Source organism: Castor canadensis, chromosome 16, assembly GCF_047511655.1.
Source record: "Castor canadensis chromosome 16, mCasCan1.hap1v2, whole genome shotgun sequence".
In the NCBI taxonomy this organism is placed as follows: domain Eukaryota; kingdom Metazoa; phylum Chordata; class Mammalia; order Rodentia; family Castoridae; genus Castor; species Castor canadensis.
In genome coordinates, this window is record NC_133401.1 from 61,629,682 (window position 1) to 61,657,652 (window position 27,971).

Genomic DNA, 27,971 nt, shown 5'->3' on the forward strand with positions numbered 1-27,971 from the left:
CATGCAGTTGTTTTATATTTTAGGGTCTATTACTACTGTTTAAAAGTGTCCTCCTCACCACCACAGGTCTCATTTTCTGATTACAGAAATTTCTGAACTTGTTAATGGGTCCTTGAGTATATATGACAGTTGCTCTGCCCCAACAAATCTTGAATCCTTTTTGATGTTCTTGTTGGTGCAGGGTTTTTCTGTTTTATTTAGATTTATGCTTGAGTTCCACTTTACATTCAGAGAATCATAGATAAACTTGTGCACACCATCAGGTGGCAAGTGCCAACTGCCCATCTTGACACATCACTGAAGAGTGCTTTACATGGAGTAAAGGTCCAGGATCCAAGGCCACAACTTAGCTATTGTTAAATTTTTGCCTTTTAACCTGGTGTTTTCTCTATATAAATACAGATTCTTGAAAATATGTTAAATCTCATAATCCCTTCCAGATGGAGAAGTTAACACATCATTATTAGGCAGTGTTGTTATTTTCTATAACATACAAAGTGAATCCTTTAAGTTTGAATTTCAGACTGCTAGGATTTCAATTTGAGACATTTAATAGTATCCATAGAAAAATAAACTCTGAACTAATATATTAATCTATATAGCGACATTTTAGGAAGACATGGAGACCAGTTTAAAGCATGCATCTGTCTTTAAATATTAAAAACACAAGATTGCTTCACTTATGTATCTCCAGCCAAAATGCAGTTCATCAATATTCCATAGAACGGAGCATTGTTGGGAGTTGACTGTTGTCCTTTCTTCCCCTGGTATGTACATCATTCCTGGGCCACAATTAGGGAACAGCGTCTTTTTCTAGGAGGGGAAAAAGGTGTTTTAAAAACTAAATTCTCCCAAAACTAATGAACCAATAAAGAAATGGGCATGTGAACTAAACAGAACTTTCTCAAAAGAAGAAATTCAAATGGCCAGAAAACACATGAAAAAATGCTCACCATCTCTAGCAATAAAGGAAATGCAAATTAAAACCACACTAAGATTCCACCTCACCCCTGTTAGAATAGCCATCATCAGCAACACCACCAACAACAGGTGTTGGCGAGGATGTGGGGAAAAAGGAACCCTTTTACACTGTTGGTGGGAATGTAGACTAGTACAACCACTCTGGAAAAAAATTTGGAGGCTACTTAAAAAGATGGACATCGATCTACCATTTGATCCAGCAATACCACTCTTGGGGATATACCCAAAAGACTGTTACTCCAGAGGCACCTGCACATCCATGTTTATTGCGGCACTATTCACAATAGCCAAGTTATGGAAACAGCCAAGATGTCCCAGCACTGACGAATGGATTAAGAAAATGTGGTATCTATACACAATGGAATTTTATGCAGCCATGAAGAAGAACGAAATGTTATCATTCGCTGGTAAATGGATGGAATTGGAGAACATCATTCTGAGTGAGGTTAGCCTGGCTCAAAAGACCAAAAATCGTATGTTCTCCCTCATATGTGGACATTAGATCAAGGGCAAACACAACAAGGGGATTGGACTATGAGCACATGATAAAAGCGAGAGCACACAAGGGAGGGGTGAGGATAGGTAAGACACCTAAAAAACTAGCTAGCATTTGTTGCCCTTAACGCAGAGAAACTAAAGCAGATACCTTAAAGCAACTGAGGCCAATAGGAAAAGGGGACCAGGAACTAGAGAAAAGGTTAGATCAAAAAGAATTAACCTAGAAGGTAACACCCACACACAGGAAATCAATGTGAGTCAATGCCCTGTATAGCTATCCTTATCTCAACCAGCAAAACCCCTTGTTCCTTCCTATTATTGCTTATACTGTCTCTACAACAAAATTAGAGATAAGGGCAAAATAGTTTCTGCTGGGTATTGAGGGGGGGAGCGGGAGGGGGTGGAGTGGGTGGTAAGGGAGGGGGTGGGGGCAGGGGGGAGAAATGAACCAAGCCTTGTATGCACATATGAATAATAAAAGAAAAATGAAAAAAAAAAAAAAAAATAAAAAAATAAAAATTGGTTGGGGGCATGGTTCAAGTGGTTGATGGCCTGCCTAGCAAGGGCAATTCCCTGAGTTTCAAACCCCTGTTCTGCCAGAAAGAAAGAAAAAAAAAGGTGTAGGCGTGCCCAGGGCCACCTCTGCTGTGTTTCCTCTTCTCTGCTCAAGCTATCCAGTCTCAGGAAAGCAAACTGAGTAGTTCTTGGCTGTTAATTCCTGAGCTCCTCAGCCCTGACATCCATCCCAGCTTTATTCTTAGGTCTCTCTCCTTTTTTTTTAAATCTTGTCCCTGCCCAGCTTCCCAGGGCTGTTTGTTCCAGCCCTGCCCCCAGGTTTATGAAGTACCTGCATAGCTTTGTGATACACTCAGAATCATCCCTGCATGAGGCTCCGATGGGCCTGAGAGAAACCCCTCTCCAAAATGGAGTCATTCTCCGTGACCTTCTGTTTGCTTGACTCCGTCTTGGTATTGTGGAGCCATCTACCTACAGAGCAAAGACAGACAAATTCACCTCAGGTATGGAAGAGTAGACACTCCACTGCGCAACTTGGAAAGGGACCATTTCCAGGATACTGGAGACTCAGTAGAGGAACCATTCTTCAGGACTGTCTGGTGCTCAAGTTCTACTTACAGTTCCACTGCCACTATCACGTCCAATGTACACGTTTTCTTCCTTACCTGGCCCAAAAGCAGCAGGCAGATCATGAGCGCTGCAAGGAGTTTGAGGTGCCACATCTTGGGAGTGGAATGTTGCAGCCTGAAAGCCGGGGACCGTTCCCACTTCCTTTTATAGACTGACATCTGCCTTTTTCATGGTGGCCAGGTGATGGGGCAAAGTTTATATTTGTAATCAGGATTGATTTAATAAGTTAATGTCTACCAGAGAAATGTGCTCAAGGGCTACCTTTGAGGCACGTTGCATCTACTGATCTCTCATCTGGACTTTGAGTGACTGTGTTGCTGGCCTGGACCCTCTCACCCATTTTATCAGAAGTCAGCACTGCCCTTCCTTCCCCTTTGAAAGCCACGTGAAACCACTGAGGGAGACCAGAAATCTGGCTTCTAAAATAGCTCAAGACTGGGAGTGTAGAGCGTGTGCTAAGCATGCGTGAGGCTGACAGTTTGATCTCCAGCACAAAGTGGAGGAAAAAAAGTCTATAAAAAGTAGCTCAGTGACATCACTGAGTCAAAATAGAATTCTAATAATAAAGTTCAGAAATAACGTCGACCTCTTTGAACTTTTGTCTAGGCAAAAAGCGCTGACCTATGGCGTAGAGGCAATTGGATAGGGCCCTTATCTCCTCTCTGTGGGAGGATACTTCAGTCTACAGAGGTCAAGGTGCCCTATTTACATAGATGGACTGTCACCCGGATCTGCCCCAGTTCATCTTCCTAGTACAGTGAAAAGAGTCAGCTGTGGAAAATTCAAGTTGGGGCCTACGTGCCGCCTTCCAAGGGAAGAGCAGTCAGTACTGACGGGGAACTTTCTTGAACTATGGGTACAGTGAATGATTACAGGCTAGTGTTTTGGTTTATGAAAACCTATGAATAAGGAGGTAGCACAAGCTCCTGAGTCAGTGCAAAAGCTTGAGTGTGACAAGTAGCATTGAATTACGGGTTTTATTCCTAGTAGTTGATGGAGCCTTGGTAGAGCATTTCCTACCAGCACTAACAGGGCAACACGTATAAATTGAGATAACGCCAAAGCCTGAAACATACATTAGTTTTTCTAGAAATCCCTGCAAGTTTCTAGACCAAAAGACATGTATTTAAACCATCAATAGATAGTTGTAGGTACTGGCTGGGCACTTATGGCTCACATCTGTAACCCTAGCTACTCGGGAGGCAGAAATCAGGAGGATCTCATTTCCAAGACAGCCCCATGCAAATACTTTGTGAGGCCCTATCTCGAAAGTACCCAATACAAAATGGGGCTGGCAGAATGGCTCAGGCAGTAGAGTACCTAGAAAGCATTGAGGCCCTGAGTTCAAATCTCAGAACCACCAAAAAGAAGTTACAAGTACTCATTAAATAACATGGCTTTTTTTTTTTTTCTTTGAAAGAGTCTTGCAATGTAGATCAGGCTGGCCTCAACCTGGAGATCCTCCTGCTTTAGCCTCCAATATCTGGAATGACACATGTACACCACATGCTGGCCATGAGGGAAAGTTGAATTCAGGGAGGGCGATTCATGGGACTTTAGACCTTCCTGTGACCAAGGAGGATAATAAACCAAGACAAATGCAACAAGATTTTCTGTCTGCTTTGTATCTCACTGAAAACTTGGCTAAGGCTTTGCACTTTTCTCATCTTCACCGGTTGAATATTTGGGTAAGAACCTGCTTGTTCCTTTATCCCAAGCAAAAATGGAAGAGAAGAAGCTGGGCACCGGTAGCTCACACCTGTAATCTTAGCTACTCAGGAGGCAGAGATCAGGAGGATCGCAGTTCAAAGCCAGCCCAAGCAAATAGTTCACAAGACCCTATCTCGAAAAACCCTATCACAAAAAAATTGGGCTGATGAAGTGGCTCAAGGTGAGGGCCCTGAGTTCAAGCCTCAGTACTGCAAAAAAAAAGGAGAAAATGCAGCAGAGTTCCCTTACAGATAAAACAGGATGGTCCCCAGTCCTTCGGTGAGATGGAGAGGGGGAAAAGAGTGGTATGATGGATGTGTGAGACATGACCCCACAGATCTGTCTCCTGATTCTAGTTCTCTTGGGGCCATGGAGCTAGACCTGGAGAGGGGCACCACACCTTGAACTTTAGCCAACCCTACAAACTGAAGACAAGTCAGACGCTCTTTCCCCTTATCTCTAAGGTTGGATACTGCATGGCCCCAAGTAGGGAACTAACTAGGAACTTTTACAGGGTTAGGGAGAGGATATGGTGGTGACCAGTGAACACTGAGTAAGAACACAGAGCCGATTACTGAACAATGTGATGTCGTAGAACCAGTTGGGTCTGTGAGCTTAGTGCCAGTGATAGGCAACCCATCCAAGAGATGAGTTTTCTCCTAATCTTCCATTTCTGACTTCATGTGTTCTACGCAAAAGTCAAACTAGCTTTTGCGTGTGGGTAGGGGGCTGTTCTTTGTTTTCTTTTTTGCAGTACTAGGGTTTGAACTCAGGGCCTACCTGCTTGCTAGGCAGGTGTTCTACTACTTCAGCCACTCTACCAGCCCTATTTCTTTTCGAGATAGGGTCTTGAGAACTATTTGCTTGGGCTGGGTTCAAACCACGATCCTCCTAATCTCTGCCTCCTGAGTAGCTAAGATTACAGGTGTGAGCCACCAAGTGCCTGGCTTTTTGTGTTCATTTCTAAAGTATAGTCAAGGAGAAGATCTGAAGCCCTAGGCCCCTGTGCATATGGAAAAGAACTGCTGATCTTCAAGGGTGTAACACTGCCAAAGCCTTCATGGCTCAAGCCTCTACCCACATGCCAGCCCTTCCCCCAAAAGAAAAGCCTGTTAGATGTCTGTGGAAGGAACCAGTACTAGAGCCCTGTAGTTAAGAGTTAAATTAAATGTGGAAGCTGGGGGGGGGAGGTAGCTCAGTGACAGCATTTGCCTAGCATGTGTGAGGCTGGGTGTTCAATTCCCAGCACTACAAAAAGAAAAGGAGCAAACACCAAAACTTGGGAAGCAAAGTGGCATCCAAGCAGTGCTTAGCTGAACTGAGCAATTATCCACAGCTATCCCATACCCTGAGAGGTTATTCCTTAAATTCAAAAAATTCATAGGCTCACTGCAATCAAATATCTTGCTGACTGAATAAAGAACCACAGGCTCTGTCATAGAAAGGCCTCGGCAGTCTTTAGCAATTTTAATCATAAGGAGAAAGAACTCTTGATGGAAGGCAGGAGCCTCAGTGTGTGGAGTACGCCTGAGCACAGGCTAGCCCTTCCCTCTTTGGCTTTTAACAGTTTGACCACTCTGGATACAATTCCAGGGACTTTCTGCTTCACAGGTAAATGCTAGGATGAAACAGGAGAAAGAGGATATAGATACAAGAGCAGCTGTCTGAAATACTTCCCAGGTGAAGAGATCATTAGGGCTTGGCAGTAATTGGAAACTTTTGTTGCCCTTGAGCAGGAGGTGCCTAATAAAAGATGAAAGACTTTGAAATGGTAAAACTTTCCAGGTGAAATTTCCAACAAGGGGTCAAAGTGTGTTTGCTTGTTTGCTGGCTGGAGCTGGTACTTTTCTGGGCCTGCAGTAGGGAGGCCTGCATCTTGGACACTATGTTAGCAGGCTGCAGCCCATAGGTGAAAGCCTCATGGGGCTGGAACACTGGGAAAGAAGGGTTAAATGGAGCAAAAGTTATACCAAAACAGGTGAAAGAGCCACACAGGGCTGGAAGCTCCAGGTGGATGGGACACTGGAGGCCCACACCAGCTTCCCTTAAAAAGGCTTTACTCAAGTTCTCCCTTGTGGATTTCTACAAGTAGAATGGTCCCTAAAATGACTGCAGATCCCATATCATCAGCACTGGCACTGAGTCACCATTCACCCCATCCCATATACCCTCTGTCTTGGCACCCCTGCCTCACAAGTGATACCCACATCTCCAGGCTCAAGAGAGGAAAGCTTCTCGTGAGACAGGCTGAAAACCACCTTTAACAAGTTCAGCCATAAGCAGAAATTCAGCACCTCAAAGCGCTTGCAGCAGGGCCATCTCACAAGACCCAAAGGCTCAATCCTTAGTGTGAGCTGAGAAAAGGTTAAGTTTGAGCTGTTATCTCCAAAGTAGTCAAAAGAACCAGAGAGAAATGATGTCTGGGAAAATGGAAGAGAGTGGTCATCTCCTCCAGGAAGTTTGAAGCAAAAATCAGGAGGGGGATCTGGAATACTTATTCTATTGGCTTTTACACCAGTTTTAACACCTTCATCGTTATGTTTAAAAAAATTAATAAATTAAGAAACCATTTTAAAGTTACAAAAAAAAAAAAAATCAAGAGGGAGAAAGCCTGTCAATGCAATGGTCCTCCTCTGGCAGTTATTCTGCTAAAATGCTCCAAGGTCAGGATGGGTGCATTTATACCTCCTTCAGGGTCACTGCTTTAATCACATTCTCATAGGACTCTGACTCAAGTATGTGGCAATAAATAAAGTAAGAAAATTGGCTCATTACTAGGAAGGCAAGAGTCTGCCTCAGCTGCTCGCTGAAGCCTATACCATCTCCCCAGATACGTGTATATCACTTACTTCACCATCCTCACTCAAGACTTTGCATTACCTTTCTGTTTTATGGGTGAGATGCATAGGGCTGGGGCATGGCTGAAATGGTAGAGGGAGGCAAGCATAAGAAAAATACAGAGTTCTTGCCTGTGTCACAGGAACTGACAGCTTAAGGGCACGGCCCAAGTGTGTCACACAGTCTTTTCCCATACCCTGCCTCACAATCAATGCAATTTTTCAAATGAATTTTCTGTTCAGGTAATTTTGGTTCTCAAAAGGCAACAACAATCATTAGATATAAGATACATCCTGAGCCAGACTCTGAAAGTTGCTTCAGACTAGCAGCCTTAGAGAGGTTCCTAAAAAACAGGGCCACAGAATAAAACTGCCAACCACACCTACCCTACCATTGACATGTGAAGGGAAAATGGTACCTTTTTCTTTGCTAAAAAGGTAATTCATAGGCTCTGAAGCAGGGATAAACCTTTTCCTAAAGGAACAGAGTAAATATTTTGGCTTTATGGTTCATACACAGTTGCCAAAACTATTGTTGCCTCTGTGGTACAAAAACAGCCATAGTTTGCTGACCCCTGCTGTAGAGGCTATCAATTGCCCCATCCTCTCCTTTCACAGCTTACTCCTCTCCTGTTAAGGCCTTAGTTTTCCTCCTAAGGCCTTAGGAGCACACACTGGTGCCAGACTCTACCACTCACTACTGTACAATCTTGGGCAAATTACTTAACCTGTGTCTGTTTCCTCATCTGCAAAATGAATATACTAATGATACTTAATTCAAAGTTTGCTGCGAAGTTTAAAAGTTCATCTGTGTGGCTAAGAAGAGTATCTGACACACAGCAATTTAGTTACTCGGCTTTATGTTTACAATGGGACCAGAGGGCCAAGAACCAACACTTGTAGACTAAAGAACAAGGGGGAGTCTACCCCTTCACCAGAACCCAGACTAGGCAAAGCTGCTCAGGACTCTTGCTGAGGAGGGGAACATCATGAACTTGAATTATTGGCAGTCATGCTGAGGATTCTGCTCAAAAGAATGTAAAGTCACAACAGTGCAGCCCATGAGAGCTTTATTGTGTCTTCAAGACACTACAATACAGACTCCTCTTCCAGAGAAGGGTCTTTCAGAGGCAGGAAACCATCATCCAGATGAGTGGCTCATTTGTCATTTTCATAGGCGGCTGGATTCTTCCTCTTGGACTTCTCAAACTCCTGGTTCCCCCAGGTGTAGACAAGATAAAATGCTATAAATGCTTTAAAAATAAAAGTAAGTAGTGAGTACACACAATATGGACAAGGGTCTCAGTCCTGTTTTCTGATATTTTTGGAAGATTTTTCCCTCCTGTTGCTCTCTACCTTTTTTTTTTTTTCTCGGTACTGTGGCTTGAACTCAGGACCTACACCTTAAAGCCAGTCCACCAGCCCTTTTTTGTGATGGGTTTTTTTTGAGATAGGGCCTCGCGGACTATTCGCCAGGGCTGCGATCCTCCTGCTCTCGGTCTCCTGAGTAGCTAGGATTACAGGCAAAAAACCCCTCAAACCTTTGATTTAATTCTGTTTTTTGGCAATCCTGGGACTTAAACTCAGGGCCTCACGCTGCTAGGTAGGTACTCTACCACTTGAGCCACTCCGCCAGCCCTGCTCGCTACTTTTTAAGAAACTACTTTTAAACTGGGAAGTCAAGAAAAGTTACAGTATACATCCATTTTACAAGAAACAAAGTTCACAAAGGAAAAGGTGTCACCCAATCTTCCCCATTCCCTCCATTTCATCGAAAGTCAGCTAATAGTAAACGTCACCACTTTACGTGTACACCGCCCCGACGGTTCTTAGCACATTACAATGTCATGCAACTGTCAGCATTATCTACCGCGTTCATCCCTGACAAGTGGATAAATAGGTGACCTCGGAGGGGAACGCTGGAGTCACGCTGGTGACCTTAGGCCAGCCGTCTCGGACAGGACTAGCTCATGGGCTGGCAGGAATACTCAATGACAAAGGTGTGTCCGGCAGGCTACAAAGAGCCCGCCGCCAAGGTCCTCCAGGTGCGCGTGGAGTCGCGCGCCCCCCGCCGCCGGCCCCGGACTCACGCGGCGCCACGCGAAGGATGCACTCCCGAGTGCGGCGCAGCATGTTGGGGACGCCCTTGCTGAAGTAGTGCGGGAAGGCGCGCTGCTCGAAGGGCGACAAGCTGTAGGAGATCACATGCCGCACCCGCGTCAGGTTCCCAAACTCGCGGCCCATGGCTGCAGCGGCCCTGCAGGACCGAGGACGAACAGGTGCTTGGTTTAGTCTCGGGACGCGCCACTGCTCCCCAACCCCAAAGCCGGTTTCCACACTCCAGCCCGGGAGGTGTCCCCACCCCCACAGCCCACTCGCGTGTTTGGGTCACCTCGTCCTCCACAGACGCCCAGCCACCGGCCACCGTACGTCACTTCCGTTGGACCAGGAAGCCGCTCCTGGAGGTGGTGGAATCACTTCCGGGAAGTACCATTTTCCTGTCGTCCCAAGGGGACGCCCGTGGGGGTCCAGTGGGTTTTTTTTTTTTTTTTTTTTTTTTTGCTTGTTTTTTGCTTTTGCGGCAAGGGATGTTGAACTCTGCGCCTCGCGCTTGCTAGACAAGAGCTCTGGCACTTGAGCCACACCCCAGTCCTTTGAACTCCCCCCAAACCTACAGAGAAGTGGCCTGGCCGGTTGACTGAGTGGGCCGTGCTTGGGGGCGGAACCTGCCGGGCCCGCAGGTGTGGGGTCTCGCGGAGCACGTTGGAGAGCCAACGTAGGCGCTTGCTTCTTGTCCGCCGGCGCGTTTCTTTGGAGGCCCAGGCAGGGAGCGGCCGAGGTGGAAAGAAAGGGATCAGTTGACCTTGGGGGCCGCCCTGGCCGGGAGTTTGGGCCTGCGAGTCCTCCCAACTGTGCAGAGCGCCCCTGCCTAGCGGTCTCGCCGCCGCAGCAGAATACGATGTTTACGAGCTCTTGCCCAGTACCTGAAAGGTACCATCATCAACACCAGTACAAAGTCAGGGACGTGGATCTAGGGCTTCTTCTGATAACCTCTGCCATAGGATCCACTGGAAGGCTGTAGACTTGTCCGAGATACGATACAAACCTTTCTTCAAGCAGCTGGCAAATGCTGTTGGTCCCGTGGTAGGAGGGAAAGGCCGCCCGTACAACTGCCAGCTTCTTCCCCAGATGGTTTGACCTGGGGGGGTGGGCTCACATTTTCTTTCCCCTCCCCAGGGAGCGGAGGCCTTACTGTGTTTTCCCTGAAGTGCATTCTGCTTATTGATGCTACTGTCCAGCAGAGCTCACGGACTCTTCTACTCTGCGTGTGTCTGCAATGTTCGTCATTAGATTGCTCACTATATATTATAAAGGACTAAACTCTCAACAGTTTGGGCTAAGCAAGGCTTGGCAGGCAGTGAACTGAAATTTTGCAAAGTACCTCAGTTTGTCATCCTAGGTACTGTACAAACTGAATTTGTACCTTGTACTATGAGTGTGGGTTGCCTTTCTCCCAGCTGATAGTCTCCATGGTATACCTTTGTCTCATTTTTCTAAAATAATATGTAGCCTGGTCTCAGCTCGAAGGCAGGAACACAAATACAACAAAGGCAAAAATATTAGGACTGGCAGATGGCTCAAGTGTAGAGCGCCTGCCTAGCAAATGTGAGGCCCTGAGTTCAAACATATATATATATATACACACACATACTGTAGTGAATTCTGAAATTTAATAAAAATCATGTATTTATTAGCACTTTCACCTCAAAACCTTTCCCCCAAAATATGTACAGGTGAATGTGTATACCAAAATAAGGATGCCAAGATAGTCATATTTTAAAACTAGTCAAAGTTAAAGGCAATGTCTTTTAAAACATTACAAATACAGTTGCAGTATGCCTTGTATATTCCCTATACTAAGCCACCTCAGAAGACAGAGCTGGCTGGCTCTCCTACTTAGGAATGTTTGTTAATTATGACCTTCCCCCCTCTCCAAATCAACATGTAGCAAACACTTATTTTAAGCACCTGGAAATGCCAGCAATAGGGAGGATGAATCAAGAGGAAGAGTAAAATCTGGTACTGGTGGCTCACACCTGTAATGGTAGCTACTTGGGAGGCTGAGATCAGAAGAATCACAGTTCCAGACTAGCCCAGACAAATAGTTTGCAAGACCTCATGTCCAAAATAACCAGAGCAAAATAGAGGGAGATAGGGCTCAAACTGTAAAGTGCCTGCTTTGCAAGCACAAAGCCCTGAATTCAAACCTCAGTCCCACCAAAAAAAAAAAAAAAAAAGTAAATCCAGTACCATAAATTGCATGCCAACAAATCTTAGTTTCATCATGAAACCATATCCTTTGGAAGTTTTAGGAAGTGCCTAAAGAACATTTTAAAAAATCTTGATTTCTCTAATCCCAGCTATGAAGGAGGCAGACCCTATCTGAAAAATAAAGCAAAATGGTTTGGGGGTGTGGTTCAAGTGGCAGAACACAAGTGCAAGATCCTGAATTCAATCCTCAGTACTGCCAGGTCTTAGTTTTTCTCCAAAAATTAGAAGTGTTTTTGCCATGCTGGGGACTGAATCTGCTATGTCAGCAAACTACTGCTGAGCTACATCCCCTGCCCTGAGAAGTTTTATTTTAAGATGATTCCTCAGCTTCTCTTAGATTTTTAGCTACATAACTGGTCTATTAGGATAATAACTTGACATGTTTTAACAGTTTTTATATCCTGCTGTACTTGGGTTTGAACTCAGGGCCTACACCTTGAGCCACTCCACCAGCCCTTTTTTGTGATGGGTTTTTTCGAGATAGGGACTACAAACTATTTGCCTGAGCTGGCTTCGAACTGTGGTCCTCCTGATCTCTGCCTCCTGAGTAACTAGGATTATAGGAGTGAGCCACCGGCTCCGGGATTGACAGGTTTTAAGTAAACGCCAGGAAAAAGGGGAGAGGAAAGTGACATAATCAGATAAATCTGGATCTAATGAGGACAAATTGGAAAAATACAATGTGATCAGCTGACTGCTATAGAACTGATAAAAACTGTCTTCAGCTAAGTACCCTTGAGGTCTGATTACAGAATTGATGCTAGTCTATCCACACACCTAGAATTTATTTAAGAAACCAAGTCAGGGGCCTCCTGGCCTTCAGAAAGAAGACTAACATGGTGAAATGTTTTCCTTGTTAGTTCTCCCAAGCCATGGCACTTCCCAGCAAATCCCTGCTTTGGTTTTGCTGCTTTGCCTGGCTGTGTTTTCCTGTTAGCCTTGGTTCCCAGGCTCCTAGGGGAGAAGCTGTGATTGCAGCTGGTGCTGAGTTAGAATCTGAGGCAGACCCTTGGTCCTTGCTGCAGCCTCTAGATGGGGCAGATAGACCTGGCCTCCTTCCTCCTCTCTTCAAGGTCCTGTCTGATAGGCGAGGTGAGACCCCTAGGCTACAGCCAGACTCCAGAGCTTTGTACTATATGAAGAAGCTCTATAAGACCTATGCTACCAAAGAGGGGGTTCCTAAGTCTGGTAGAAGTCACCTCCACAACACTGTCCGGCTCTTCACCCCCTGTGCCCAGCACAAGCAGGCTCCTGGAGACCGGGTGACAGGTGTGTAAGAGTAAATTACTTAAGTGGGTGGAGGGAAGATAACAGAGCTTGTGTTTTGTATTGTTATTGTTGGTTGGTTGCTGCGTAGCCTTGGATTTGAGAGTGTGCCTAAACCTGCCAAGGGTTATAAGGCATGACTGCCATGCCTGGTGACCAATGCTTTTATATTTCCATTACAGAAAGGAGCTGGATGTTGATTCTTGAATTATGTTTTAACTTGCATTATATTCAATATCAGCTGGTACTTGTTTTTGGTTTTTTTTTTGTTTTTTTGTTTTTTAACTTTTGTTGTGCTGCTGAGGATCCCAGTGCCTCACACATACTAGGCAGGCATCTACCACTGAGCTACATCCCCAGCACTGATGTATTTATTTTTCTTGGTGGGACTGAGATTTTGAACTCAGGGCTTCATGCTTGCAAACCAGGTGCTCTGCTGCTTAAGCAACATCTCCAGTCCATTGTGCTTTGGTTATCTTGGAGCTGGAATCTCACAAACTATTTGCCCAGGCTGGCATTGAACCCTATCTCAGCCTCCCAAGTAGCTCCAGCACTGGTATCTAATCTTTTTCTTTCTCATGCCCTCATTAGTTAATAGGACTAATACGACAGAATCTTAAAGCTCAAAGAGACTTAATGGCTTTAAAGGCCAAGGAAAGTACTGGAGAAGGTTAGCAACTCTTTCTGATGTTCCAAGCTATTGGCCTGGCAATGTGCTACTCTAATATCTCGTTATAGTCAGTGATGTGTTAAACAGTATATATTCCCTTTGTTCATTTTTTGTGAGAGGAAAGCTTTAATCTCCATTTGCACAGTAGGTCCTTAGAAGAACAAAGTGGTAGGAGCTGGGTGCTGGTGGTCACGTCTATAGTCCTAGCTACTGAGGAGGCAGAGGTCAGGAGGATCAAGATTTGAAGCCAGCTTGGGCAAACAGTTTGCAAGACCCTATTTTGAAAAAAAAAAAAAACAAAAAACCAAAAACTGTCACAAAAAAGGGCTGGCGGAGAGTGGCTCAAGCAGAAGAATGCCTAACAAGCATGAGGCCCTGAATTCATACCTCAGTACCACCAAAAAAAAAAAAAAAAAAGTGGTAGGGCTGGGTTGCTCAGTGGTAGTTTGTGCTTAGCATTTTTGAGCCCCTGGGTTTGAGTCCCAGCATGAAAACTAACAAAATAATCAAAAATAAAACCAAAAGGCTAGTCAACAGTTGAAGTGGTTGGGTGTCTTACATATGAGAGGAATGGTAGTACTTTAAAACTATATTCAACGATGTAATGAAAGCCATTCTAACTACACAGGGCTGTTGTGCCAATTAAAAACCCATCCATCTTCAATATTCTATTTTGTGGTAGTGGTATCATAGTCTCCATTTGTTTTCAGTTTCAAGGTCCTAATTAACTGAAGCAGTCAAATGTTTTTAATTGAATTCTTTTACTGTGGCTTAGGATGTCTTAATAAACCTGGTGAGTTTTGTTTTAAATTACAGGTTTCACTATAGAGATTCACCAAAAGAAAACTACTTTCCTCATTAGCTTCCTCTGTATTTGGAGCAAATTGTTAGGACTAAAATTTCAGAACATAATGGTTCCCAGTTGTTTTAATTCTCTGTCAAAGCTGTTCTGAATTTCTGGAGACAAAATGTGCATTCATGGTTGCTGGCAGTTAGTTATGGTACCAATTACCATTTCTGTGTTTTCTTTATTAGCCCTCTCCCCTTGTTTTTGATTAAGGAAGTGGAGGACAGAAGGGAAAAATTGCATATTAGGAAATATCAATTCCTTGATTTGACTTCCTGTTACCTCTGATTGTATGCAACACTACTAGTGAGTTGCTTTTCTTCTCAGGAATCCTCTCATCAGTGGACCTGCTGTTTAACCTGGATCGAGTGACTGCCGTTGAACACTTACTCAAGTCAGTCTTGCTATACACTTTCAACAACTCGGTTTCCTTTCCCTCTGCTGTTACATGTGTGTACAACCTGGTGATAAAGGAGCCAAAGTCTAGCAATGCTCCTTCTAGAGCCCCATCCTCATTTACCTTTAGGAATCACAAATGGATTGAGATTGATGTGACCTCTCTCCTTCAGCCTCTTGTGGCCTCCAGTGAAAGAAGTATTCACATGTCTGTCAATTTTACATGTAAGAAGGACCAGTCGAAGCATCCGTCAGCACAGGATGGTCCATTTAACATGACCCTTTTGGTGCCACCCTCACTAATCTTGTATCTGAATGACACGAGTGCTCAGGCTTATCACAGGTGGTATTCCCTTCACCATAAAAGGGGTTCGTCACAGGGTCCTGACCAGGAGAGGAGTGAGACTGCTGTGGGTGAAAGATCAGCCCGTCACCGGAGAGGTCAAGAAATCATCAGCCCTGAATTCAAGAAGCCACTGGTTCCAGTTTCCTTCAACCTGAGTGAATACTTCAAACAGTTTCTCTTTCCCCAAAACGAATGTGAGCTCCATGACTTTAGACTTAGCTTTAGTCAACTCAAGTGGGACAGCTGGATTGTGGCCCCGCACAGGTACAACCCTCGATACTGCAAAGGAGATTGCCCAAGGGCAGTCAGGCATCGGTATGGCTCTCCAGTTCACACCATGGTGCAGAACATCATCTATGAGAGGCTGGATCCCTCAGTGCCAAGACCATCATGTGTGCCCGGCAAATACAGCCCCTTGAGTGTTTTGACCATTGAACCTGATGGCTCCATTGCTTACAAAGAGTATGAAGACATGATAGCTACTAAATGTACCTGTCGTTAACATGTGGCCCTCCAAACAAAACCTTGAGCCTATCTGGCAGAGTAAGTGCTGTGTGCCTAGCTGAGCCTTAGGAGAACATTTCTCGTGTTAATTCCCTCAGGGTAATGCGGTGCACATTGTGGAAGGGGTGCGTGTGTAGACTAGAACAGTCTCTGGCATCTATCAGCCTAAAGGGAAAGTATCAGATGTGACTGAGCCTTTTTTATTTCCCAACTTAAACGTCATTACTTTAGAGAGGTTTAAAGTTTTTTTCTTGTAGTTTTTTCTCCCCACAGAAGTCTTATTTTTGATGGAAATCTTATTAGCACAAATCTTGGATGGAATTGCAGATGTAGACAATTCAGTGTTGTAGCCTTATATAATAAAAGAATAAATTCCAGTCAATGACGCAGATGTGTGTGTGCTATTGAAGATCGCTTTTATGTGGTCATTTGGTGTTGGGGGGCGGTGAGGAAACATGTCTAACAGTTGATCTTGGCTTGACCTCAGCTCTTCCCCCCCCCCCCCCCCCCCCCCCGCCCAGATCCTGGTGAAATGAGATTCAGTAGGACTAGATGCAGCTGCATTTGTTAAGTGTGATTACTCTACAGTATACTAGTTCTGCTTAAGTGCTTATGTAAATCAACTAATTTACGTAAAACAATGATCTGTCTCATTAATCTGAAGGAAATTGCCTTGCAGATTTTTCCAAGAAAAAGTATGTTCAAGTTTTTTTTTTTTCTTTTCTTTTTTGGTGGGACTGAGGTTTAAACTCAGGACTCACACTTGCAAAGCAGGCACTCTACTGCTTGAGCCACAACTCTGATCCATTTTGATCTGGTATTTTGAACATGGGATCTTTTGAACTATTTGCCCAGGCTGGCCTTGAACCTCAAGCCTCCTAATCTCACCCTCCCAAGTAGCTAGGATTACAGGCATGAGCCACCAGCACCACCAGCATTGAAAATAAGTTCAATATTTTTAAAATGTATTTTCTCATATGAGTTGATGGCTTCCATAAGGTGAGAAGTTAAGTTTTGTTTTTTCCTTCTATTTGCTTTTTGCTGGTTTTTCTCAGTCTACCCTCAGACTTTTCTTTCAGGATGGCAGTGACTATATTGTTACTAACTGGTTTTATGTGGAACCAAAGACTGGTAGCCCAGGCTGGCCTCAAATTCTTGAATTTCCTGCCTCAACCCTCCTGACTGCTGAGATTAGAGGCATGCACTACCATGGTCAGCTGGATCTGAAGACTCTTATATGGGTTTTCGATGTCTCTTACCATGAGAGAGCCCTGGAGGTACAGTTATAGCTGATGCAGTGGTTTAGTGTTTCATAGTTTCTAAAACCCTAATGTGTAAACCAAAAGTAATTCTAGATGCAAGAAGTAATTTTTTGTGTTTTTTTTTTTTTTTTTTTTGAGACTGAGTCTTGCTATGTAGCCAAGGCTGATCTCGAACTCCTGTTACTCTTGTCTCTACCTCCAAAGTGCTGGGATTACAGATGTGTACCATCACACTCAACCCAGAGGTACTTTTCCTTTTTTCTTTGGTAGTACTAAGACTTGAACTCAGGGTCTCACTCTTTCTAGGCAGGTGCTCTACCACTCTACCAGCCCTTTTTTTGTGTGTCGGGTACTTTCAAGAAAGGGTTTCATGAACTATTTCCCCAGGCTGGCTTCGAATGGCAATCCTCCTGATTTCTGCTTCCTGAGTACTTAGGATTACAGGAGTGAGCCATCAGAGCCTGGCTTGCTTTTCATTCTTGTAAATGACCTGTTCTTAGTGCTGTATTTTTAGCTTTGAGATATAATTCACATGCCACTATATTCCACCCACTTAAAGTGTATTATAGTATAGTCATAAACATAGGATGCCATCATCATTCTTACTTTTTAGAACATTGTTGAACATTGTCATCACCTTGGAAAGAAACCCTGTTAGCTGTCACCCCTGATTCATGTCTTCCACTCCCAGCCCTAAGCAAGCACTAACCTATGTCTATAGATTTCCTTATTCTGTATTTTAATTTGAATGCAGTCACACAACAGGTGGTGTTTGTGACTGACTCCTTTCACTTGGCATGCCCTCAAGTTTCATCTATATTGTAGCATGTATCAGTACTTCATTTTCTAATGGCTAAGTAATATTTGTATGACTATACCAAATTTTGTCCATTTATTGATGATTAAATTTTTTTCCTTTTTGTGAGGGGAGAGCTATTGTGAATAATAACACAAGTACAAGTCTGTGTTTCATTTCTCTTGGGTACACACCTAGGAGTAGAACTGCTGGGTCATATAGCACCTGCTTGTCATCTGAGCACCTGTTGGACTGTTTTCCAAATCAGCTGCACCATTTCACTCTCACCACCAGTGCACAAGGTTCTGATTTCTCTACATGTTCTTAACTTTATCTGAATTTTTTCTGTTTATTACATTGTTGTACTAGGGGTACATCATGACATTTGCAAAAGTTCTTACAATGTATCATGGCTGAATTCACCCCCTCCATCATTCTCCTGTATCTTTCCCCTCCATCCATTTATCTGACTTTTTGATTCTAGCCATCCAGGTGCACAAATGGTATCTCCTTGTAGTTTTGATTTGTATTCTCCTGGTTACTAATGATGTTGAGTGTGGGTTTTTGGTTTGTTTGTTTTTTTTTTCTCGGTACTGGGGTTTGAACTCAAGGCCTATGCCTTGAGCCACTCCACCAGTCTTTTTGAAGATAGTCTTGCAAACTGTTTGCCCAGGCTGGCTTTGAATTAAGATCCTCTTGATCTCTGCCCCCTGAGTAGCTGGGATTACAGACACAAGCTACCAGTGCCTGTCATGTTTTTGTGTTTTTAATCAGTCATTTGTGTGTATTCTCTGAAGAAATCTATTCAAATTATTTACCCATTTTCAAAGTAGATTACTTATATTTCTACTATGAGTTGTAAGATCTTTATATGTTCTAGATACAAGTTCCTTATATGACATTATTTCCAAATATTTTTTTCCCAATCTATGGATTTTTGTTACTGTTTTACTATTTTTTTTTTTTTTGGTAAGACTGGGCTTTGAATTCAGGGCTTCATGCTTGCAAAGCAGGCACTTTACTGCTTGAGCCACAGCTCCAGTCTATTTTGCTCTGATTATTTTAGAGGTAGCATCTCACAAAGTATTTGCCAAGGCTGGGTTTTAAATGTGATCCTCCTGATCTCTGCCTCCAAAGTAGCTAGGATTATAGATGGGCATGAGCCACCATCACCTGGCCCCATTTTAGCCATTGTTAAGCATACAAGTTAGTGACATAAAGTACATTCACTGTTGTCCAGCCATCACCACTACCTAGCTCTAGACTTTTTTCATCATTCTAAGTTGAAACTCTGCTCATTAAGCAGTAGCTCACCATTTCTCCCTTTCCCTATTCCATGTTATCGTCACAAATTAGACTCTTTAGGTGTGTCCTATACATGGATTCATTCAATATTTGTCCTTTTGTGTCTGGCTTATTTCACTTAGCATAATGTTTTCAAGGTTCATATTGTATGTATCAGAATTTCATTTTAAAGGATAAATAATCCATTTTACATGCATATATGTATATAGATCCATACTTTTGTTCATTCACTTGTTGAAAGGCACTTGGGTTGTTTCTACCTTTTAGTTATTAATGCCAGTATAAACACTGGTGTACAAATAAGTTTGGCTTTCCTTTTTCATGTGGTGCTTGGGATCAATCCCAGGGTCTCACGCATGCTAAGCAAGTGCACCCCACTGAGCTACATCCCCAGCCCTCTTTCAGTTCTTTTGGATCCATTCCTAGAAATGGAATTGATGGATCATGTGGTAATTCTTTAATTTTTTAAAAGTTTTTTTTAAAACTTCATCATTTTGCATTTTTACCAACAATGCACAAGGATTCCAATTTCTTCACCTTTCAGCCAGCACTTGTTTTCTGTTTGTCTTTTAAAATATAACACTCATTCTAGGCTGGGGGTGTGGCTCAAGTGGTAGAGCACCTGTGGAGCAAGCATGAGGCCCTGAGTTCAAACCTCGGTACCTCTCCCCCACAAAGCCATCCTAATGGTTGTAAAATGGCTTTGATATACATGTTCTTTTGGGGTTTTTCCCATTTTTATTTATTATATTGTTGTACTGGGGTAATTGTGACATCTACAAAATTTTTTACAGTATATCATAGTTGAATTCATTCCCTCCATCATTCTCCTTTATCCTCCCTCCCCCATTCCTGGAATAGTTTCAGTGGGTCTTATTTTTCCATTTTTCCATCTAAACCAGAGCATAAGGTTTCTACCACATTTACTCTCCTTCACTCTTCTATCCTCCCTGATACACATTTTCTTGATGACTAATGATTATTTTTCCACGTGCTTATTAACCATTTGTATATCTTTGAGAAATGTCCATTTAGGTCCTTTGCCACTTTTAAAATTTTTTTAAATTGAGATTTAAGGGCTGGAGTATGGCTCAAGAGGGTACCTGCTTTGCAACTGCAAAGCCCTGAGTTCATACTCCATCCCACCTCTCCCCCCAAAAAATATTTTTAAGAGTTGGAGATTTGGGTGGGGGGATCTCTTGAACTCTTTACCCAGACCTTGGAATACTGATCCTCTCAATCTCAGCCTCCCAAGAAGCTGGGATTACAGGTGTGAGCCACTGACCCCCAGCTTTCTTTCTTTTTTTTTTTTAAGGTCCTGGGGATTGAACTTGGGGCCTCATGAATGCTAGCACTATACCTTGAGCCACATTCCCAGACCTAATATTAGCTTTTATGTTTAGATTTCTAATCCAATTTGAGTTAATTTTTGTGTATGGTGTGAGGTAGACCTCTAACTTCACTTTCTTGCATGTGGATATCTAATTTTCCTAGTATCGCTTCTTTAAAAGTCTGTTTTTCCCATTGAATTATTTTGGCACTCTTGTTGAAACTCAACTGACCATGGGTGAATAACGTTTATTTCTGGTCTGTTCCATTGCTCCACATGTCTTCACACCAGTATCAGTGTTTTGATTAGTTTGTTTTTAAATCAAATATTCTATTTGCTTCCAGGATTGTCTAGCTGTTATAGGTCCATTGTGAATCATAAAACCATCAGGATCAGTTTGCCAGTTTCTGCAGAAAAGCCGGCTTGGATTTTGATAGGGATTATGTTGAATGTGTAAATTAGTTTGGGGAGTGTTGCCTTTTTTTCTTCTCAGTGCTGGAAGTTAAATGCAAAGTATCGCACATGGTAGGCAAGCAGTCTACCACCTAAACTCCGTCCCACCCCTTGTTTTTGAGAGAGGGTTTTGGCTGTGTAGCCCAGTCTGGTCTTAAACTTGAGCCATCCTCTTGCCCCTGCTGGGCTTACAGGAATGTGCCACTACACATGAAGAGTATTGGCACCTTAATTTTGTCTTTCAGTCTATAAGCATGGATGCAAGACTCTGAGTTCAAACCCCAGTGAATGAATACATATATACACCAATCTGTGAGCCTGGGATATTTTCCATTTGGTTAGATCATCTTTAATTCTTATGGTTTATGGAACTTCTGTTAAATCATTCTTAAGTGTTTTATTCTTATGCTATTGTGAATGAAATTGTTTCCTTAACTTCATTTTTGGGTTGTTTTGGAGTGCTGGGTTATACACATTGTAAACTTGCACATACTGACATAGAGCTCTGTTACCTGCTTATGATTTTTCTCTCAAAAAATTTTAAGCTAGATGTGGCACACCTATAATCCCAGCACTCAGGAGACTGAGGTAGGAAGATTGTGAATTAATTCAAGGCCAACCTGGGCTACATTGGCAGACCCTGATTCAAAAACTAAAAACAAAGAAAAACACCTCAGCTAAAACAAAGAAGTGTCAGGTAGCCCTAATGGCAAACAACTTCATCATTTTTGTGTGTGTGTGTAGCTTACAGCAGACATAACTCTCTTGTAAATGAGGTTGAAGGTCCAAGAGATAATTGGTGTTTCAAAGGTTTTGAATCATCTTCTGTCATTTTTAAGAGCAAAAATAAAATTGGAAAGTGTATGATTAATGGTAATAATGTACAACTGAACTTATTTGAAGGTACTGTCCATTAAGTATGGTCGCTTTCAAGTGAAACACATGAAATATATTCCTCATCAACTACTTAGGGAATTTTTTTGTTACTAATGTGTGTGGTTTTTTTTTTTTTTTTTTTTTTGAGATTGGGTATCACTGTGCTGCCCAGACTAGTCCCCAACTCTGGCTCAAGTGGTGCTTCTACCTCAGGCTCCTGAGAAGCTGGGACTACAGGTGTGTGCCATGTACCCAGCTTTAGGATTTTTGCATAGCCTGCTTCTGTGACTGAATATGTAATATGGTCTGAAGTCTGACAGTTTCAAAAAGAAAATGAAGGACAGGAGTAATTGTCTTGTGTGGTGCTGAGGAGGAGGAGTAATTTTGATGGAATTAAGTATTAGCATTAATGCCAAAGTCTAGGTTCAGAAAAATAGTTGGCTATTCTTATAGATAAATGCTAAAACTTAACTAAAGTTTCTTTGCATAATGTTTCGATACCCAGCTGAAAAATGATAGCTTGAGCTATAAGGTTGGCTTTTTTTTTTCTTAGAGTTCATAAATCTAGTTTCATTCACTCATAGGACAGTGTTTAAATTCAGCAGACATGTCAGCCCTGAATGTTAACTTCAAAGACTTTTCTACACAACTGAGGAGGGTATACTAGTCTCCTACCTCTTACGAAGCCTACTTCTCTTCAGTTACTCTTACAAAAGCTGCCACTTTAGAAAACAAATGAGAAAGGACAGCAGTGATTCAAATCTGGAAACTCAAGGATGAAGCTACATCTGCCCTAAATAGATGCATTCAGCTTTGGTATTTAGTTCAGATGAGATAGGAGGTGGCTTCCCGTGATGAGGGTGCTAGTATGCCAAGGACAATGGCCATCAGGAGCTGCTTTTACCTTAGCTCTGAATTTCCTGCTCTTTATCTGTTCAAATCAACTTCTGTGTTCCGCCCAGTCAGTGCTTTGTGCTTTACTAATCAACTTCAAAAGGTAGCAGCCATGGGCTTGGTTTAGAGCTTGCTTTTTCATGAGAAAAAGGAGAAAGTATTTACTGTTAGAAAAGAAAAACGCTCAAATGGCTTTGTTTATATACAAAAAAAAATTTCAGTTTTAATTTTTTGGCGGTACTGGGGTTTACATTCAGGACCTCACACTTGCTAGGCAGGTGCTCTTCCTCTTGAGCCATGCCTCTAGCCCTCAATTTTAATATTTAATTTTGTAGGGATTGTACTTTATAAGATCAGTGAAGTGAAACTAAAATGTTTTAAATATTCTTTAGCTGATATCAGTCCCCAAAACATCTATTAGGTATGTAATTGGCTGAATGGACTGAAATAGGGGCAAAGAATGCTGCTTTACCCACTAACTGCTTGCTAAATTAAAAAAACTAAGCAATACCAAGGGATGCAAATGCTTCATGCTTTACCAGAGTTGACAAGTCAAGTATGGTCTCTTCCTGTGGTTAATTACTTCCTGATGCAGCTGCCCTTCCCAAACCACACATTTTCACCTGTCCCCTTGTCTGTGAGGAAAACATCTCAAGACCCACAGTAGATGCCTGAACCAGAGTACCAACCCCTATATACACTGTGCTTCTTGCTATACCTATGATAATGTTTAATTTACAAATGAGGCACAGTAAGAGATTAAGGACAACTGATAATAAGAACATCATAACAATATTCTGTAACTTATGTGAATGGGCTGTCTAAGTATCACAGTTGACAACTCAGTTATCAGATGAACTGTTGCAGTACCACAGTGCTTGTGTGTGAGTAGCCCTTATTTTACTTAGTAATGGCAGAACTAGTGATGCTGGCGAAAGACAAGCCAAAGAGAAGCCATAAAGTGCTTCCCCTAAGTGAAAAAGTGAGAGTTCTTTACTTAGAAAAGAAAAAAATCATACACTGAGGTTGCCAAGATCTATGGTGCAACCAAATCTATGAAATTGTGAAGAAGGAAAAAGAAATTCATACTAAATTTGCTGTCTGGTTGATCCTGAGTAACTGAAACTGAAGAAAGCCAAACTTTGGAGAAAGGGGCATTACTGTAAAGTCAAGTTTTGGAAAGGATTTGGCTTGATAATAAGACCAGAAGTATTTCAGTAACTATTTAAAGACAGGATTTTATAGATGGCCTGACAGTATTTCTTTGTCTTACCTTAGTATGTAATGCAATTTACATTGAAGAATTGAGTAATTAGACATATGCAGATCAGTGTCAACTGTACATTTTAGGCATCTCAGTGCTTCAAGAATATGTGCTTTGCGAACAGTTTAGACAAGTAGACTTGTCTTTGGTGCTGGTGTCATTCTGTGTTGGAATGCTATGACAAACAGTGTTATGAGTTCCTTACAGCCTGTCGTTTTGGCTTTCTCAGAAACAACTAGCTCATTGAATAAATGTTTATTGAACACTGACTATGGGCCTGATGCCACGTGTGGTTAAGAACAGAGTCCAATGTTTTCTGCTCCAGTAAAAACATATCACCTCCCAGAAGTGGAGACTTCTTTGTACCCATAGTGCCACTCGTGAGCATTGCCCGCCACAGAACAATAGTCCATGGAGGGGGATACCTTTTGGGGTGGGACTCCATGAGCAAGCTAAATGAACAAGTTGTCACTTCTTTAGATTTGGATTTTTAATTTACAATTACATGCAATTGTAAGAAATAACAGCCCATGTATCATCAGTTCCCTTAATGATAGCATCTTGCAAAACTATAGCATAATAGGACAATTAGGATATTGACATTGATAAAATGAAATTTTCCATGTTGAAGCCTGCTTGGTCCAAGGGAAATGTTGATCCTAGTAGCAATAATTTTTATATTCCCTGAAGGAATTTACTTAATGGTTCTATATTTTTTTCAGCTTATACCATTTGAAACTTTGAGCCTTTTTATTCTGATTTTACTTATTCAATAAATACACTTAGCTGATGTTGGTTTTGGAGCTTAGCCACGGAAAGGGCTAAGAGTTCATTTAGTCTGAGCTTTTACTGACCTTTCTTCCCTCCAATACTGTGCCTCTTTTCCAGCCTCTTTTGTGCCCGGAGTTCACAGTAGCCAAAGAGGCAGAATTTCTTCCACAGAATCCGCTCCTAACTTCCTGCTGGGTTGAAAGAAGGGTAGCTGCTTGGGATGCGACTATACTTTGGGGTGTGATCTGCAAACTCAGAAAATACCCACTTTCAGTCATAGCTAGCACCTCTGCCTTCCAGGGTACACAGCATTTTTCCTGAGCTTTCCCCTTATTCAGCTTCTCACTAACATCCCCAACCCCATTGTTTTTCCTAACTCTAGCTACTCTTCCAGCCCAAACTTTAGCTTTCAGTACTTGTGTGTGTGTGTTTGTGTGATGCTGAGGCTTGAACTCGGGACCTCACACTTGTTAGGCAGGTGTTCTTACCACTTGAGCCACTCCAGCCCAGCTTCTAATACTGTGTTCACATTCATCTGTGCTTACCTCACCTATTCTGGGTATGTTTCTGGGTATGTTTGACGTTTGTTTTATCTAAAGTCAGGGGGAAGGAAGAGATAAATGCACATACTCAGTTCTCCAAGTCAAACTCACACAAAGTCCTTGTTCAAACCTCTGCTTTAAGAAAATGGACAAGGAACTTCTATAGCAAATTATAATCCCTTTGTGACCTGCAAAAAATTTGCTGCAAGTTCTTTACATGATAGCTTCCTTAAACATCTCCATCTCATCCCTGTCCAGTCAGTTTGGGGTAAGGAAAGGCAGGATTTCACCAACATTTGGCGTGTATCCATAACACAAAAAGTACCTCATTAGATAGTATTAACTAGTAGATGAAGCCACTTGCCAATAAGTATCTGAATTTTTGTCTAAATGTAGAAAAATCAATTCCACTCATATCTGTAGAAACAGGACAAGCAGGTTTAACAGTCTACTGGTCAAAAAAGTTATGCCCAGTTTCTGTTGCATCATCCTCTGGGAAAATGTTTGCTGCAACTTTGCAAATCAGTGCACAAATGGAGAAATGATCAGTATTACAAGTTATCACTGTGTTCATGACCTTGACTGTTGTCAGTCTTGAAATGTCTGTCAAGGGCTGAAGCAGGGTTGGGGCATAGAAGGAATCTTGGACACTTGCTCAGCTCTTGTCGAGCTCTTCCTGGGCCTGAGAGTTCATGACTCCCCTTTATCAGATCTTTCTCCAACAAAGATATGTGCAAACAAAATTAAAAATGATTCACAGCAGAGCAGTACTTGATTTATTACCGCTTATCACAGTTATTCCAGTGAGAGAGAGCAGACAGGCTCCAGAGAGTAGAGTTGGGTAGTGTAAAAGCTTGAGCTTTGGAACCATCCTGGCTATATCCCTAAGCAAGTGAATTAACCCTCTGGAACTCAGTTTCAGTCTCCATAAAATGGAGTAATAGCTGTTTCACAGGGTTGTGTGAGGATGAAATGAGTTAATGCATGCCAAGAGTTTAGAACAAGGTGTGGGATGGTGGCTTACCTCTGCAATAAGTGGCCTTCTATTTCATTCTCAGTATTAACTAGTAGATGAAATGATGTTTTCAACATTTATTCACATGTGGCGTGTCAATGTGAATAAATGTCATTGTTAGCCCCTCATTTCTCTTTATGGCTGAATATGCTATTGATTGGATATCCCACATTTTGTTTGTTCATTTGCTGATAACCATTTAGATTGTTCCCACTTTGAGGCTATTATGAATAATGATATAAACATTTGTGTGTAATTTTTTATGTGAACATGTTTTCAGTTGTCTTGGGTATACACTAAGAAGTAGAACTGCTGGGTCATGTGGTAACTGTATGTTTAATCATTTGATAAACTGATCACCATTTTCTTTTTTTTTTTTCATTTAAATATAAATTTTCTTTTTTTTTCTTTTATTATTCATATGTGCATACAAGGCTTGGTTCATTTCTCCCCCCCTGCCCCACCCCCTCCCTTACCACCCACTCCGCCCCCTCCCTCTCCCCCCCTTAATACCCAGCAGAAACTATTTTACCTTTATTTCTAATTTTGTTGTAGAGAGAGTATAAGCAATAATAGGAAGGAACAAGGGTTTTTGCTGGTTGAGATAAGGATAGCTATACAGGGCATTGACTCACATTGATTTCCTGTGCGTGGGTGTTACCTTCTAGGTTAATTCTTCTTGAACTAACCTTTTCTCTAGTACCTGTTCCCCTTTTCCTATTGGCCTCAGTTGCTTTTAAGGTATCTGCTTTAGTTTCTCTGCATTGAGGGCAACAAATGCTAGCTAATTTTTTAGGTGTCTTACCTATCCTCACCCCTCCCTTGTGTGCTCTCGCTTTTATCATGTGCTCATAGTCCAATCCCCTTGTTGTGTTTACCCTTGATCTAATGTCCACATATGAGGGAGAACATACGATTTTTGGTCTTTTGGGCCAGGCTAACCTCACTCAGAATGATGTTCTCCAATTCCGTCCATTTACCAGTGAATGATAACATTTCGTTCTTCTTCATGGCTGCATGGAATTCCATTGTGTATAGATACCACATTTTCTTAATCAATTCGTCAGTGGTGGGGCATCTTGGCTGTTTCCATAACTTGGCTATTGTGGATAGTGCCGCAATAAACATGGGTGTGCAGGTGCCTCTGGAGTAACAGTCTTTTGGGTATATCCCCAAGAGTGGTATTGCTGGATCAAATGGCAGATCGATGTCTAGCTTTTTAAGTAGCCTCCAAATTTTTTTCCAGAGTGGTTGTACTAGTCTACCTTCCCACCAACAGTGAAAGAGGGTTCCTTTTTCCCCGCATCCTTGCCAACACTTGTTGTTGGTGGTGTTGCTGATGATGGCTATTCTAACAGGGGTGAGGTGGAATCTTAGCGTGGTTTTAATTTGCATTTCCTTTATTGCTAGAGATGGCTGATCACCATTTTCTAAATCACTTGCATCATTTTACATTTCCACCAGCAACTCAAGATGGTCCCCATTTTTTCACATTCTCTTTAACACTTATCTGACTTGGATTTGAGCCATCCTTGTGTATATGAAGAACCCTCATTTTGGGGTTTTTTTGTATTGGTAGTACTGGGGTTTGAACTCAGGGCCTCATGCTTGCTAGTGCTACCATTTAAGCCACCCTACCAGCCCTTTGTTATGGTTTTGATTTGCACTAGATGTTGGACATTTGTATCTCCAGAGAAATCCATTCTCTCTATTCAAATTCTTAGCCTATTTTTAAAAATTGGATTCCCAATCAGTTCTGAGGTTGCAGCTGCAGAGGAACCTTGCGAGGAGAGCCTGCCGAAGATGCTGTCTGTGTGTAAAGCTGAGGCCCACACCCTCCCTCCATGGGCCAGGATGGTCTCCAAGAGTTCTTTGGATCATCTTCATTGCTGCAAGGAACCTCCATGCCTCTTAATACTTGTCTCAGCAG

At 42.4% G+C, this 27,971-nt stretch overlaps 3 protein-coding genes across 5 annotated transcripts; 1 reads left to right on the forward strand and 2 right to left on the reverse strand.

Moving 5' to 3' along the window:
* Positions 1–572: 572 nt before the first annotated feature.
* Leap2 (liver enriched antimicrobial peptide 2) lies at positions 573–2,817 on the reverse strand. The gene is made up of 3 exons (XM_020179701.2): positions 2,661–2,817; positions 2,327–2,466; positions 573–813 (listed from the first exon to the last, which is right to left on the reverse strand). Exons 1-3 carry the CDS (start codon positions 2,781–2,783, stop codon positions 777–779), a joined length of 300 nt encoding a protein of 99 aa, XP_020035290.1. The 5' UTR covers positions 2,784–2,817; the 3' UTR covers positions 573–776.
* Positions 2,818–8,225: 5,408 nt separating this feature from the next.
* On the reverse strand, positions 8,226–9,713 carry Uqcrq (ubiquinol-cytochrome c reductase complex III subunit VII). The gene is made up of 3 exons (XM_020179700.2): positions 9,565–9,713; positions 9,263–9,429; positions 8,226–8,425 (listed from the first exon to the last, which is right to left on the reverse strand). The coding sequence occupies exons 2-3, from the start codon at positions 9,414–9,416 to the stop codon at positions 8,331–8,333; spliced, it is 249 nt and encodes an 82-aa protein (XP_020035289.1). The 5' UTR covers positions 9,417–9,429; positions 9,565–9,713; the 3' UTR covers positions 8,226–8,330.
* Gdf9 (growth differentiation factor 9) lies at positions 9,677–15,915 on the forward strand. Of its 3 annotated transcripts, none has more exons than XM_074057201.1 (3): positions 9,677–10,632; positions 12,578–12,773; positions 14,615–15,915. In XM_074057201.1, the coding sequence occupies exons 2-3, from the start codon at positions 12,641–12,643 to the stop codon at positions 15,529–15,531; spliced, it is 1,050 nt and encodes a 349-aa protein (XP_073913302.1). In that variant the 5' UTR covers positions 9,677–10,632; positions 12,578–12,640; the 3' UTR covers positions 15,532–15,915. The 3 variants fall into 3 exon arrangements, with proteins under 3 accessions (XP_073913302.1, XP_073913303.1, XP_020035293.1); XM_074057202.1 differs by having other exon boundaries at positions 9,677–10,163; XM_020179704.2 differs by having other exon boundaries at positions 9,677–12,773.
* Positions 15,916–27,971: the final 12,056 nt, after the last annotated feature.

Bases quoted from the DNA above. Each gene is read 5' to 3' on its own strand.
- Leap2 (XM_020179701.2), bottom strand. From the start codon at position 2,783: ATGTCAGTCTATAAAAGGAAGTGGGAACGGTCCCCGGCTTTCAGGCTG. The intron at 2,467-2,660 runs GTAAGGAAGAAA...TTTGCTCTGTAG, and splicing joins GCCTGCTGCTTTTGGGCCAG to GTAGATGGCTCCACAATACC. The intron at 814-2,326 runs GTACTTCATAAA...TTCCCCTCCTAG, and splicing joins TGTATCACAAAGCTATGCAG to AAAAAGACGCTGTTCCCTAA.
- Uqcrq (XM_020179700.2), bottom strand. From the start codon at position 9,416: ATGGGCCGCGAGTTTGGGAACCTGACGCGGGTGCGGCATGTGATCTCC. The intron at 8,426-9,262 runs GTGAGTCCGGGG...TTATTTTTAAAG, and splicing joins CATCCTTCGCGTGGCGCCGC to CATTTATAGCATTTTATCTT.
- Gdf9 (XM_020179704.2), top strand. From the start codon at position 12,377: ATGGCACTTCCCAGCAAATCCCTGCTTTGGTTTTGCTGCTTTGCCTGG. The intron at 12,774-14,614 runs GTGTGTAAGAGT...TTTTCTTCTCAG, and splicing joins TCCTGGAGACCGGGTGACAG to GAATCCTCTCATCAGTGGAC.